General features: G+C 54.9%; 1 protein-coding gene across 4 annotated transcripts; it reads right to left on the bottom strand.

The window, feature by feature from the left end:
• Positions 1–689: 689 nt before the first annotated feature.
• HOOK2 (hook microtubule tethering protein 2) lies at positions 690–11958 on the bottom strand. Of its 4 annotated transcripts, none has more exons than XM_065917666.1 (22): positions 11751–11958; positions 11139–11224; positions 10997–11069; positions 10002–10052; positions 9775–9907; positions 9610–9677; positions 9061–9123; positions 8678–8758; positions 8420–8580; positions 8194–8334; positions 6926–7127; positions 6532–6642; positions 6335–6422; positions 5874–5943; positions 4850–4987; positions 4682–4754; positions 4441–4475; positions 2781–2863; positions 2588–2688; positions 2311–2421; positions 2171–2245; positions 690–2072 (listed from the first exon to the last, which is right to left on the bottom strand). In XM_065917666.1, the coding sequence occupies exons 1-22, from the start codon at positions 11793–11795 to the stop codon at positions 1923–1925; spliced, it is 2139 nt and encodes a 712-aa protein (XP_065773738.1). In that variant the 5' UTR covers positions 11796–11958; the 3' UTR covers positions 690–1922. The 4 variants fall into 4 exon arrangements, with proteins under 4 accessions (XP_065773738.1, XP_065773739.1, XP_065773736.1 ...); XM_065917664.1 differs by having other exon boundaries at positions 691–2072; positions 2588–2691; positions 11751–11956; XM_065917665.1 differs by having other exon boundaries at positions 692–2072; positions 2171–2242; positions 2588–2691; positions 11751–11954.
• Between the last annotated feature and the right edge of the window lie 898 nt (positions 11959–12856).

Raw genomic sequence — 12856 nt, 5'->3', positions numbered from 1 at the left:
TCTTTTTTTTTTCTAAAAACTCAACTCTTGCCAGGCGTTATGGTAGGTATGCTTTAAGGATTATTTGATGATGTCCTGTCCACTTCCAAATTCTACTCTCTGAAATGGCCCCATTCAGTGCCCATGGTTTTACTCATTCATCAATATAGGATTCACAGGTCCCAGGACCACACTTTCTCCCCCAAACCTTTGGTTTATTTATTTTTTGCTATGCCCTGCAGCTTAGTTGCAGGGATCCTAGTTCCCCAATCAAGGATTAAATCTGGACCCGTTGCAATGGAGTGAGAAGTCCTAACCACGGAACCGCCAGGAAATTCTCCTGCCAGCTTTGCTTCTGCAAGTGACCCCTCTGCCTCTTCAATGCTCTAGGTCTTACATTAATCATGTGTAGATGACTCCTGAATTTAGAAGTCCAGCCAGGGTCCCTTCCCACACTCTAGATGCAGAGCCACCTGACTACTGGACATCTCTGTGTATGGATCTCATGGCACCTTGAACACAACATGCTCCCCTGTTCACAGGGACACACAGGAACACAACATGACAGTTCCCTGTCAACCCCCCACTTGCTTATCTTCCATCAGCTTTGCTCTTCCTGAGGACAAAACCTGGGAGTCATCTTCAACTTCTTTAAAAAAAAAATCATTTATTTGTTAAAAATTTTTTTTATTTATGTGGCTGGGTTGGATCTTAGTTGTGGCACATGAGATCTTTGCTGGGTCATGCAGGATCTTTTGGTTTGGTGCAGGCTTAGTTCCTCTATAGCATGTGGCATCTTAGTACCCTGACCAGGGATCCAACCTGTGTTTCATGAATTGCAAGGTGGATTCTTAACCACTGGACCACTAGAGAAGTCCCTTTTTAAAAATAAATAAATGAATGAATGAATGTATGTTCTGGCCAAGCAGAGCTGCAAGGGGTGTCTTAGTTCCCCAACCAGGGATCAAACCAAGGTGCCCAGTAGTGGAAGCACAGTGTTAACCACTGGACTGCCAGGGGAGTCCCCAGATTCTCTCTCTCTTTCATGCTTCTCCTTATCAACCCAGTAGCAAATCCCATCATCTTAATCTTCCAGTTGTATCCAGAATCCAACCATTTCCCATTCCTCTAGGATTCCCACTCTGGCCAGAGTCTTCACTATCATCCAACCACCCACGTGGATAGTGACTCAGTCTCTCAGCTCTGACCCTAACACCTCCACAGTCTGTTTCTCCCACAGGACCAAAAGGAGCCTATGACTGCTTGAATCAGGTCACATGCCTCCTTTGCTCAGAACCATCTGTGTTTCCCACTTCACTTAGAATAAAAGCTAAGAGGGACTTCTGTGGTAGTCCAGTGGTTAAGAATCTGCCTTGCAATTCCAGAGACTTGGGTTTGATCCCTGGTTGAGGAACTAAGATCTCACATACTGCAGAGCAACTAAGCCCCTGGGCCACAACTACTGAGCCCACACATTCTAGAGCCCTAGCTCCCACTCGCTGCAACTAAACAAAGCCTGAGCCAAAATGAAGACCCAGCTCAGTCAAAAAAAAACAACAAAGAACGTAAGCCAGGCTTTTCTTAAAAGCAAGGATCTTAGCCCCTTGCCCACCATCTCCCCTACCCTCAGTGCCCAGAGTCCAGCCAGGTCAGATTAAAAGTCTTTATTATTTTTCTTCTCAAATATAAAATCACTCTATCCCCTGGCAGCTCACTAACCCCAGGGAAAAAATCAAGAATAAGAACCACATTGCTAAAAAGAGTAGGCCCATTCCTGCCTCCCACCTGCCTCCTACACTCTTGTCCCAGCTGGGAAAGAACGGGGCAGAGACTGTGACTTCAAGGCTCTCAAGCAGCCAACTGAGGCATAATTCTGGGCCCCCTGTGAGTTGGGGGAATCCAGGGTGGATTAAGCTGGGCAGGTGGCAGGATCCTGTGATTCATCAGTGCTTGTCGGCAGGGCGCATGTTCAGGGTTGCTAGGCGTCCCAGGGGTCCACGGCGAGCGTTGGTAGCCAGCCGCTGCTGTGCCAGGAAAGACTGGGCGTGGGCAGGGGCCCGCTCTTCCCCAGCTCGCTGCTGCAGAGCCATGCCCTGGAGGGAGGGAGGGGCAGAGCTGGGGTCAGATGAGCCTCCAGGACACCAGCACCCCCCACGCTTCCAGTACTTCAGACAGGCAACTGTGCACTCACCATATTATACCAGGCACTGATGAGCAGCTTTTCTTCCTGCTCCCGCTGACTTCGACTCTTGTCAAAGTCCATCTGCTAAGGAGGGAACAGTCAAGGGACTGGATATACTGGGGACAGTGAGAGGGGGTTAGGATACCCACCTCCAGGTGCCGAATTCGGACGTTCCGCTCCCGGAGCTGTGTCCTCAGGGCATGGAGATCTGGGGGAGCCCCCCCAGGTGGCTGCTGCTTGGGTTCCAGGCTCTGTATGACCTAGGGGTGGGGAAAGACACAGTCACGGTGACCTTGGCCCCACCGGCCATGATGTAGAAGTCTGCGATGTGATATGGTAGGACAGGTGTGGGGACAGGAGGCAGAGAATGTCAAGTGGGAAGCAGTGGCCTGGGCAGGACGCCAGCAGGGCACCCAGCATCCTCACCAGGCGCGCCCTGTCCACATAGCGGCGGTATCGCTCCTCCATGGCCCGTAAGTCCACATCCTTCTTTTGCAGGCTGTGCTGAAGTTCCTCGATACGCCGGGCTGCTGGGGGGACAAGGTGGCCCCTAAGCTCTGTGCTGAGCTTAGCGGCTCCCCCCACCCATCCAGGTCGCTGAGCACCCCCCACCCCTTACTGCTGCTGTCGGCGGGGGGCTCCAGCTCCTCGATGTACTCGCGCTTCCGCTGCAGCTCCAGATCTGCTTCATGCAGCTTCTGCCTGTAGGTGGGGAGCCAGAGGCAGCCTCAGTTCCGGGCCCATTTCTCTGCTTCCCAGAAGTGCTCCTGCAGACCTCTCCGCCTGACTCCAAGCCTGGGTTCTATGTGCCCCGGCACCATCATCTCTTTAGCCATCAGAGCCGCAACCCTCCATGACCCTCATCAGGTGGCCCCTGGACCAGCCCTCCCTCCATCTGTCCACTTCTCTCCATTCCACAGCCCACATGCTAGTTCAGGCACCATCATCCCTTGCCAGCCTTCTACTCTCAACTCTTCAGTTCCATTCTCCACCCAGCATCCAGGGATCTCTCTAGAATGGAAATCTCCTCTAATGAAAGGAAATATAAGCTAATAGTTGGCATTCTGCCACCTGGAGCAAAACCCCAAAGATCCCCCTAAGTGAGCCTAATATCATGTATCATGGACTTGGAACATGGTATAACATCTAATAGTGAACCTTTGGCTATATCTACTAAAATTACAAAAGCATATGCCCTGGGAGCCACCCATTCCATTTTGTGTGTGTGTGTGATATATTTGCACATAAACAAAATGATACATATATAAGACTGTACTTTGTTGCACAGATTGAAATTGCAAATGCCTAAAAGAATGAGTTAATTATGATATTACAAAAAAAAAATGCTATATGCCAGCCCTTCTGGACCAGAATTCTACAGAATTAAGCCCTAATGCCTCCAGGTATTCATCCTCTATAAGGAAATAGCTATCTGTGCTCTAGGTTGGCATTAGGTACATTCTAGTCTTGGCAGAACTGAGAGAATAGTCATGAAAATCATTTTCTGTAAGGTCCAGTTTCCCCATGGAACCCCCGTTGATAAAGACTGCTATATCAAGAAATTAATAATAAGGTCTCCCTTTATTTATTCATAAGAAGAAATTTCCCCAGTTAACTAGTTAAGTAGGGAAAGCAAAGTGTACATATTATACTACCTTTTGTGTAAATAAGGAATGATAGTAAAAATCTATATTCATATTCATTTGAATTTGCTTTAAAAATTATAGAAAAATTTCCATAATGAACTAATAGGAATGGGGGTCGAATGGGGCAGAAACTGAGTTAATGAGGGAAGACTGAGATGTTTACCCTCTATTTCTGTATAACTTGGTATAACTTTTGGTTTTTAAACTATAATTGTGATGGCTAATTAAAATAGTTTCTTTATTTACTTAAGAAAGTTCTTTTTAATAAAGAACTATATTTTGGGGGAATTCCCTAGTGGTCCAGTGGTTAGGACTTGGAGCTTTCACAGCTGTGGGCCCAGGTTTTATCCCTAGTTGGGGAACTAAGATCCCACAAGCTGAGCTGTGTTGCCAAAAATGGGGGGGGAAAAAAAAGTTTATCTTTTTTTAGAAATGCAAAAAAGTAATAAAAGGTGACTACCACTGTGTCACACAACCTTGCTGAAATTCCCTGACTCCCAAATAGTCCATACACCTTCCTTTGGTCTATAAGACCCCGGGTGAGCTGACCCCCTGGCCTCATAAACAACTCCCCATGGACACCAGATCCACCCCCTACACCTTTGCCCCAATCTTTCCCCCCACCAGACTCACAGATGTTCCTCCAGTTTCCTCTTCAGCAGGATTGACTGGGAGGAGAGAAGAGGCGCTGGGTGAGTGTGGGGATGAGGTGTCCAGAGGTCCCAACCTTCTCGGAGGGTGAGGGTCAGGAGTGGCACTCTGAGCCCAAGGTACTTACTATGGACTGCACGCGGCATCAGGCAGCAGTGGGGAGAGAAAGCAGGGTTAGAGGGGGCACAGGGCAGGGCCAGGCAGGGAGGAGGTGGGCACTCACGTCCTGCTCCTGCAGGGCCTTCTGAAGGTCCTCCACTTGGGCCCTCAGCTCCGACAGCTGCTGCTGGTTCAGCCTGCGGAGGTGGGGGCCCCGCTCAGTGCCTGCGCCCTCCCTCACGCCGCCTCCAAGCTTACGCGGGAGGCCCCCCTTCGCAGGGTGGGTCCTCACCGGTGCTGCGTCTCCAGGCCGTGGCGCGCGCGGTTGGCCTCCTCCAGGTGGCGCTGCAGCTCCTCCTGCCGTTCCCTGTCGTCCGCCTCCTGCTGGCACAGCCGCTTGTTCTCCAACTGAAGTCGCAGGAGTGTTTCCCTGCGGACCGGGCAGGAGTGAGCAGGGCTGGGGATGGGTCACCACTCAGGCCTACAGGGGTCCGGCAGGGAAACTGGGCGGACGGGGCCGGGAGAGGGACAGAGGCCAGGGGAAGGGCCCAGTCAGACCCTGGGGTAGGGTTAGGGTACTCGGGACTGAGCCGTGGAGTGGGTGGGCGGGGCGCTGGTGGGGTGGGGCAAAGTGGGCAGAGCCATGAGCAGGGTCTGGGGGGGATGGGGCAGGGCAGGGCTACATGAGCAGGTTAGAACACTGAGATGGGGCTCAGGGAAAGGAAAACACTGCAAAGAGAAACGCTGGACTGGGAGTTGATGTGGGCAGGACACAGGACACTGACCCCAGCGGGGAATACACTGAGAACAGGGCTGTGTCCTGGGGGCAGAATCTGATGTGGGGGGTGCTGGGCAAAGGATTTTTGCCTGGGCAGTGGAGACAGATGAGTTGGACTTAACTGGTGCACTGAGGGTGGATCCCAAAAAGGTCAGGTGAGCCACCAACAGGACTAGAGTCCCGGCCAAGTAAAAGCAGAATTAGAAGTGGGTGAGCATAAAAGAACTTCCCTGGTGGCTCAGATGGTAAAGAATCTGCCTGCAATGTAGGAGACCTGGGTTGGATCCCTGGGTCAGGAAGATTCCCCTGGAGAAGGGAATGGCAACCAATTCCAGTATTCTTGCCTGGAGAATTCCATGGATGGAGAAGCCTGGTGGACTACAGTCCATAGGGTGGGGGGGGGAAGCCCAGCTAGGTCTTGGGAACCAAGTTGAGTAGGTCTGGCTAGTGGTAAGTACCTGCTCTGGGGATGGGGTTGAGGGTGGGAACTGGCAGGCTCCAGTGGGACCAGAGCTCTGAGTGACTGACCCCTGGATACCTGAGCTCTGCAGGTAGGATCTCGGCTGCTAAGTTTCCCACAGCCGGTGAGGTGGGATCCAGTGAGGGGTCTGGAGAATGTGAGAAAAGTCTTCAGGTGGCGCCACAGTTCCTGTCCCCATCCCTAGGATCCTCTTTGAAGAAGCGTCTTTGGGGACTCAAGTTTGGCCAATGCCTGACTTAACACAAACCCCACACCCAGCTTGAAAGGGAGCCATGATATTTGCCCTGAGTTTGCCTTTGCTCACCCCCTCAGAGCCCCAAAGGACAGTTCTTGCTGCTTTCCATTGGCCCATGTCACCTCTTTCCACTTGAGACTCCCTCCAGCATGGCCTTACTCTGCGACCCCCAAACTAGACAAGCCCTGGGCACTGCCTTTTATGCTTGCCCTAACAGCACATGTGGCCCGGTGAGGCTCCAGGCCAGCGCCCTCCCAGACCCTGGGATGAACCTCCAACTCACCGGCCTGGGCCAGCCCCCGAGGCTGCATCTGGGCGCAGCGCAGCTCCTCATTGGCCTCCCTCAGGGAGTCCCGCTCTGCCAACAGCCGCTGGAGGGACAGAGTGCAACAGACCACCTGAGGCAGGATCGGCCTCCTGGGAAATGGGCTTTGCCTTGATGGGCAGGGTAGGGCTTGGGCAGTAGCACCTCAGCCTCACCTCCTTCTCCTTTGCCACCGACTCATACTTTTCCTCCAGATTGCGGCACTCGAATAGCCATTTCTCAGCCTTCATGGCCTCCTCTTGCCGTTGGCCCTGCAGTTCCTGAACCTGAACAGAGGCGAGGGGAGAGGACTATAGGGTGGGAGGGAGGGACAGGGACTGAGCACAAGGTGAAAGGGTGGGGCCAGAGGGACCAGCAGAAAGAAACTTGGAAGAGGCGGGGCTTGCAAAGCTAGAGCAGGGCGGGCCTGTCTGGAGGGTGTGGCCTCTACGTAAACGAGGGGGCGGGCTCTGGGTGGAAGGGCTCAGCACCTCGCTGAGGGAAGGCCAAAGTCAGTAGCCAGGCAAGAGGAGCCCCGACCCCAGTCCGGGTCCAGGCTCCCACCCGCACCTGTCGCCGCTGCGCCTCAAGCTGGGCACGCAGGGATCCGGCCCGGCGCAGTTCTTCCTCCAGCTGTCGCGTGCGCTCCGCGTGGCCGGCGTTGCACTCCTCCAGCTGCCGCACCTGCCTTCGAAGCTCCCGCAGCTCGCCCAGGCGGCGCCTGCAGCTGTTCAGCGTGGCTTCCAGCTGCCCGGCGCGCTCGGAGGACTGCCTGGAGGCCGGGGCAAGTGGGAAGAGGAGGTGAGGGTCTGCGGTCAAGGGTTCAGCTTGGATGCGAGGCCCTCAGGGCAGGGGAAGGTGTCAGGTCAGCCTTGGGCATGTCAGCCTTGGGCATTTGGGTCACGAAGGTCAGGGGTCAGCGGGGCCTGGTGATGTTGGGGGATCATTAGGGAGCATAAAGGAAGACCTAAACATAAATGGTTGTGTTCGTGCTCGGTGGCTCAGTTGTGTCTGACTCTTTGGGACCCCATGGCTCCTCTGTCCATGCAATTTTTCCAGGCAAGAATACTGGAGTGGGATGCCATTTCCTTCTCCAGGGGATCTTCCCGACCTAGGGATGGAACCCGCATCTCATGTGTCTCCCACATTGGCAGGCAGATTCTTTACCACTGAGCCACCTGGGAAGCCCCAAACATCAATGGTTAGCCCAAGATCAAAATCAGGGGTTTTCCGGAGGACACAAAATGACTGAGTTACAGAAGGAATGATGGGGCCCAGAGGGTCTGAAGAGCCCCCTTGGACACTCTGGGGTCATGAGTTGGCTGTGGAGCCAATAAGGGCATTGTGGATGCAGGGGCCATAGAAGGGTCATGGGGGATCTTTGAGGCACAGCAATGTGGGGTTCTTGAAGGTATGGTAGGGGCTCACTAGGAATTTTTAACATTACAGGGGTGTCATGGGGATCACAAGAGAGCTCTTTAAGGCTACAGAAGGCACACTGAGGTTCAGGGGTGGGTACTATGGGGGCCCACAATGCACTTTGCGGTTTCAGGGATGCTGTGGCATCATAAGAAGGGGCAGTCAGTCATGTCATGGGGGGATCAGAGGTGTCACCAAGGGCAAATTTATTGCATCGTGGGGCCGTGGGGGGGGCCCACCATGGATCCAGGGACTTTGGTGTTCTCCAGAGAACATGATGGGTTCCAGGATAGTGTCGCAGGGTTCAGGACAGTACTTTAGAGTCTATGAGGCATTGTGAGGGCTCACTAGGAATTTTGGGGTTGCAGAGGTACAATGACGTCAGAGGGGCAGTCGGGCAGTGGGGACCTGCCACTCACCGAAGCTCATCCATCTCATCCTTCAGAGCCTGCGCCTCCTGGGCCAGGCTGGTCAGCGCTTGGTTCCGCTGCTGCAGCTCTGCGACCTCCCGCTCCAGCTCCACACAGCGCATGCGCTCGTCCTCCCTGCCACTCTCCAGCCTGGGGGACCGCGGAAGCGTCACGTGAAGGGACTGTACCTGCCCCAGGCCCCTGGTCTGCTGGCCCTGTCCCCGCCTGGCCATACCTGAAGTTCTCTTCCTGCAGCTGCTCCAACTGGGTCTGCAGCAGCAGCAGCTTCTTGGCAGTGAGGCCGCTGGCACCCTCATCCTCCGGCCGGCCCACCCGCTCCCTTAGAACCGCATTTTCCTGAGCCAGGCTCTGCTTCTCCTCTGACAGGAGAACCAGCTGCGGGCAGGGCATACAGATAAGCTGGAGCTGGGAGGGGAGGCTGTGCGGGCGACCCTACCCTGGGAGAACCTGAGAACCCCCATCTCGGCCCCACCTGCCGCTCCAGATCCAAACAGCGTTGCCGCAGCTCATCCCCCTCATCAGCCTCCTCACTCAGGAAGTAGTACCTGCGGGACTAATGAAAGGAGTGGAGAGACGTGGGGAAGCAAAAACTCAGGGATCCAGGGGAGGAGGATGCGGAAAGGGAGGCTGGGATCTCCAGGGACAGAGAGGAGGGAGCTGAGAAACCCTCAGGATCTAAGAGAGATCTGGGACTTGAGGAGACTGGAGGAAAGGCAACTCGGGAGCGCTGGGGACCTGGCAAGAGACTAGGATCCTGGGGGATGGGAGTGGGCTTAAGATCAAGCCCCTCCTCCTTAGGCTGCCCTGGAAAAAAAAGTAATAGGGGTGGACTTTAACAAGGTCCCCACCCCTTACCTGGCTATCAAAGTTCCCATATGTTTCTGGTGACAGGGAGTCAGAGGTGTCTTTGGTCATGAGCTGGAGCGAGGGGAGAGGGCAGTGGGAGAACACGGAGATGAGCTGGGGCCTCTGAAGGCAGCCTCCAAAGTTTCTACAGTCCAGCCTAAGAATCCTCGTCCTTCAAAACAAGCCCAGTCCAGAGGCTGCCCCATGTGTCCAACAAAAAGGGAGTCCTGGTCCTTCCTCCCCCCAACCTCCAGCTGCACTGCGAAGTATTTGGGATCCTAGATCCAGAGAAGGGACTGAACCCAGGCCATGGCAGTGGAAGCACTCATTCCTAACCACTGGACCGCCTGGGAATTCCTGAGACCTGGCCCTTTTAGCATGTTAGGTTGTGACTTCGAGCTGGGAGGAGCTGGCAGACACATGAGACAGAGAAATCTGGCCAGCTGAGTTCCACACAGAGCCCAGGCCTTACCAGGGCAGAGCCTGTGCCCAGCTGCCTCTGCCCTGGAAATGCCCCCTCCCCTGAAGCTCCTTGCCACAGTGGGCACCCCCACCTACCTCCTGGATGGCTTCCATCACCACATGCTGAACGGACTCCTCTAGTGTCATGATTCTCTGGATGTGCTCTGGGGGTCAAGGTGGGGGAGACTGAGGCGGGGGTCGGAGGGGCAAGGAGGGCTTTCTCGGGTCTTCCCATTAGGGACCACCCCTATCCTCCCATACCCTGCTTTTTCTCGCAACTGATGGCACAGCCCAGAACCAGCTGAAGTAGCTTGCCAAGCTCTTCTGGGTCTGAGAACTCGCCAATGAGGCTCACATCTGGAAGGTGCTGCTCCAAAATGGGATGCCCCAGGACCTGAGGATGGGAGGGAGGAAGGGATATCAGGGGCTCAAGGATTTTCCTCTGCTCTTCCCAACCTAACCCACTAAATCCTTTTATAGTTACTCACATCCTGGGAGTACTCCACTAGGCTTTGTAAGATCGCCTTCAGATTGCTGACCTGGGGAGGAGCAAGGAGTTGTGTCTAGGGTCCCAAAGGCCCCCAGAAGGGGCCAGGCAGACTCCACCCTGAACCTGTCTAGCTCATCCTCTTCTCTGCCTCACTTCCTAATCCCTGGTCATCTCATCCTATTTGGCCCCATTCTCTGTCTGATTGTCCTCCCTCCTAGGATTGACCTAACTGCCTGCTCTTCTTCTCCACCTGCCCATATTATTTACATGTACCAGAGATCCAGTCACTTCTCACCACCTGCCCCACTACCTTTTGACCCTAACCATCATCTTCTCTCACACGGATGGTTACAACAGCTTCGTCTTGCTGCTTCCCCTCCATTCCTCCACAAACAGCCAGGGGGAGCTTTTCAAAGCCCCAGCCAGGTTTGTGTCTTTCCTCTACTAAATCTTTTCTTGAGTTTACACAGCTTAAAATAGAATCTACCTCCCTGCTCCAGCCTGCCAGGTCCCTGATGACCTCATCTACCATTCTTACACCCCTGCTTTCTGTTCTAACCTCCCTGCCATCCATTCCTCGATCACACCAAGCTTATTCCCAACTGAAGGCCTTTCCATTAGCTGTTCCTGGGGTCTGGAATCCCATTCCTCCAAATCTCACATTGGAGATCAGCCCATCTAGAGTAACCACCCACCCACTCCCAGTTGGCTCTCTCACACGACCCAGGTTTTATTGCCTTCATAGAGCTAACTGCCATTAGAAGTCAATGTTAATGCTTGTGTATGCAGTTTTTTGTCTATGTTACTCCTTGCTGCACACCCAGGCCTGCTTAATACAAGAATGAAGGAACAAATACATAGTTAGCTAGTCCCCATATATCTGTCCCTCTTCCTGTCCAGGTCTGTCTGTTCATCACCCAGGATATGTCTAACTGACTGGTCCCTGATCAACTCTTCACCAGTCTGTCCCCCATTCCTGAGTCCACCTGTCACCTTCAGCCTCCGGTTGGGACCTGGGTCCTCTGAAATGCCCTGGAGCCACGCTTCGTTGAACCAGGAAGGGTCTCTGGGGATGAGAAGGTGGGATGAGCTGCTGGAGGACTCCTTTGGGACCCTCCCCCTCAGCCCCACTCACATCTGGTTCAGCACAAAGGCTACTGCCAGGCCACTGCTCAGGTCCTGGGGGCTGGTACAGGGGGGCGGGACATTGAATGTCTGAAGCTGAGGGAGGAGAGGAAAGTGCAACAAGCAGAATCAGGGGCCCGGACCAAGGAACCACGCCCCTTTCTCAGACTCTTCTGGTCAGTAGGATCCTCACAAGGTTGGGCGGAAGTTGCTGGCCAGTTGCTCCAGCAAGCCAGCCCCATGGGGGTGTGGCCTCTGCTCACCTGGACCGACCAGAGGGGGCGTGGCCTCACTCTACCTCTGCCCAACAAACTCCTCGCGACCAAGCGAGGGCAGAAACACAAGTCACCTGGTCCCCCATAGGCACCACGTGACCAGGCCAGCTCACCTATGCCCTCCCCTCCACAAGACCCAGCCACAAAGGGGCGTGGCCTCACCTGTTCTTTCCAGCAAAACCGCCACGTGACGGGGCAGGTGCTCAGACCAGAGTCCAACTGGCTAGCAGGCCGACGACCCCTTCCTCCTCCCAGCCCCAGGACGGAGGGGTGGACAGAGCCAAGTTCGGGGCTCCCGGGTGAGAAGAGCAGGCGTACACCTGTCCGTGGCCCCGCCCCCGACCTACCCAGGTGAGCAGAGACCCGCATAGTTCGGCCTTGTCCATGCTCATGGCTCCCGATCGGATTCGACCCCGGCCGCGCAGCCCCGCCACCGCAGCGGCGTCCAGATCAGCCAACAGCGAGCGCCAGCAGCCCCGACCTCCCGCTCGGCCTAGAGCGCCGCCCCGCCCCTTGGCGCAGGCCCCGCCCTAGACACGTGATCTCCTCCGGGCTCCAGCTCCGGCCTTCATACCCGCCATCTTGGATCCGGGAAGCCGTTTGGGCGCCTGTACTGCCGCTAGGGGTCAGTCTGGGCCAATCTTGCGCATCCCCAGGGTGGCCTCGCCTCTTTTCCTCCCCGAGCTCTTTTTTGAGATAGTGGAGACCTCGCCGTCTTTCCTCAACCGAGGTGGAGTTGCCCCACCCTGTTATACAGGTGCATTCACGTCCCTTCCCTTCAGCTGAAAGAAATCCTGCTGTCTAACCACATTATGATCGGAGCCTTTGCGCAGGAGAAAGGCAGGCCATAACATATTCTATGGACTTAGGGAACACTAAAGGATCTTCCCAGTGGAGGGGATTTGATAGTCTTGCTCAAGGGTAAACAAGGGCATTCGGGTCCTAAGTCGAGGGCAGGATAGTTAGTCCTGGGTAGTGAACAGACATATTTGCTTACCCTGGATCCGTCCTTCACTAAGCTTTCCCGGCCTTTTCCCCTCTCTCAGCCCTGCGCCTCAGAACCCATTACCGGGCCGTCCTGGTCGCCTCGGCCCACCAGGGGGCGCCCGGACCGCAGGAACGCAGCCTAGAGGCGAAACGACGGGCCTACTCTGAGACCCCTGGGCAGTGAAGAAGGCTTAAAAGGAAAGTGCTAACAGTACTACGTAACAATAAACTCGCAGTCACTATTTATGGAGCGCCTACAGAATGCAGTTCTGCGCTAAGCGATTTAAATATATAGTTGGTTGGAATCTCCACGACTCTAGGTACCAAGTGCTCTCATAATTCCCGGTGCGCAGGCGAGGAAAGAGGTTCTGGGTGGATCCGGCTTGGGGGGCTGGGAGGCGGGTAAAGCCCCGGCCGGCGTCCTCTGACGCCTGAGTTGCCCTGCAGTCCCTCCCCCGCGGGGCGG

Source organism: Muntiacus reevesi, chromosome 1 (genome assembly GCF_963930625.1).
Source record: "Muntiacus reevesi chromosome 1, mMunRee1.1, whole genome shotgun sequence".
Taxonomy (NCBI): Eukaryota; Metazoa; Chordata; class Mammalia; order Artiodactyla; family Cervidae; genus Muntiacus; species Muntiacus reevesi.
Note: the sequence above shows the minus strand (reverse complement) of the source record. Positions and strands in the feature narration are given on the sequence as shown.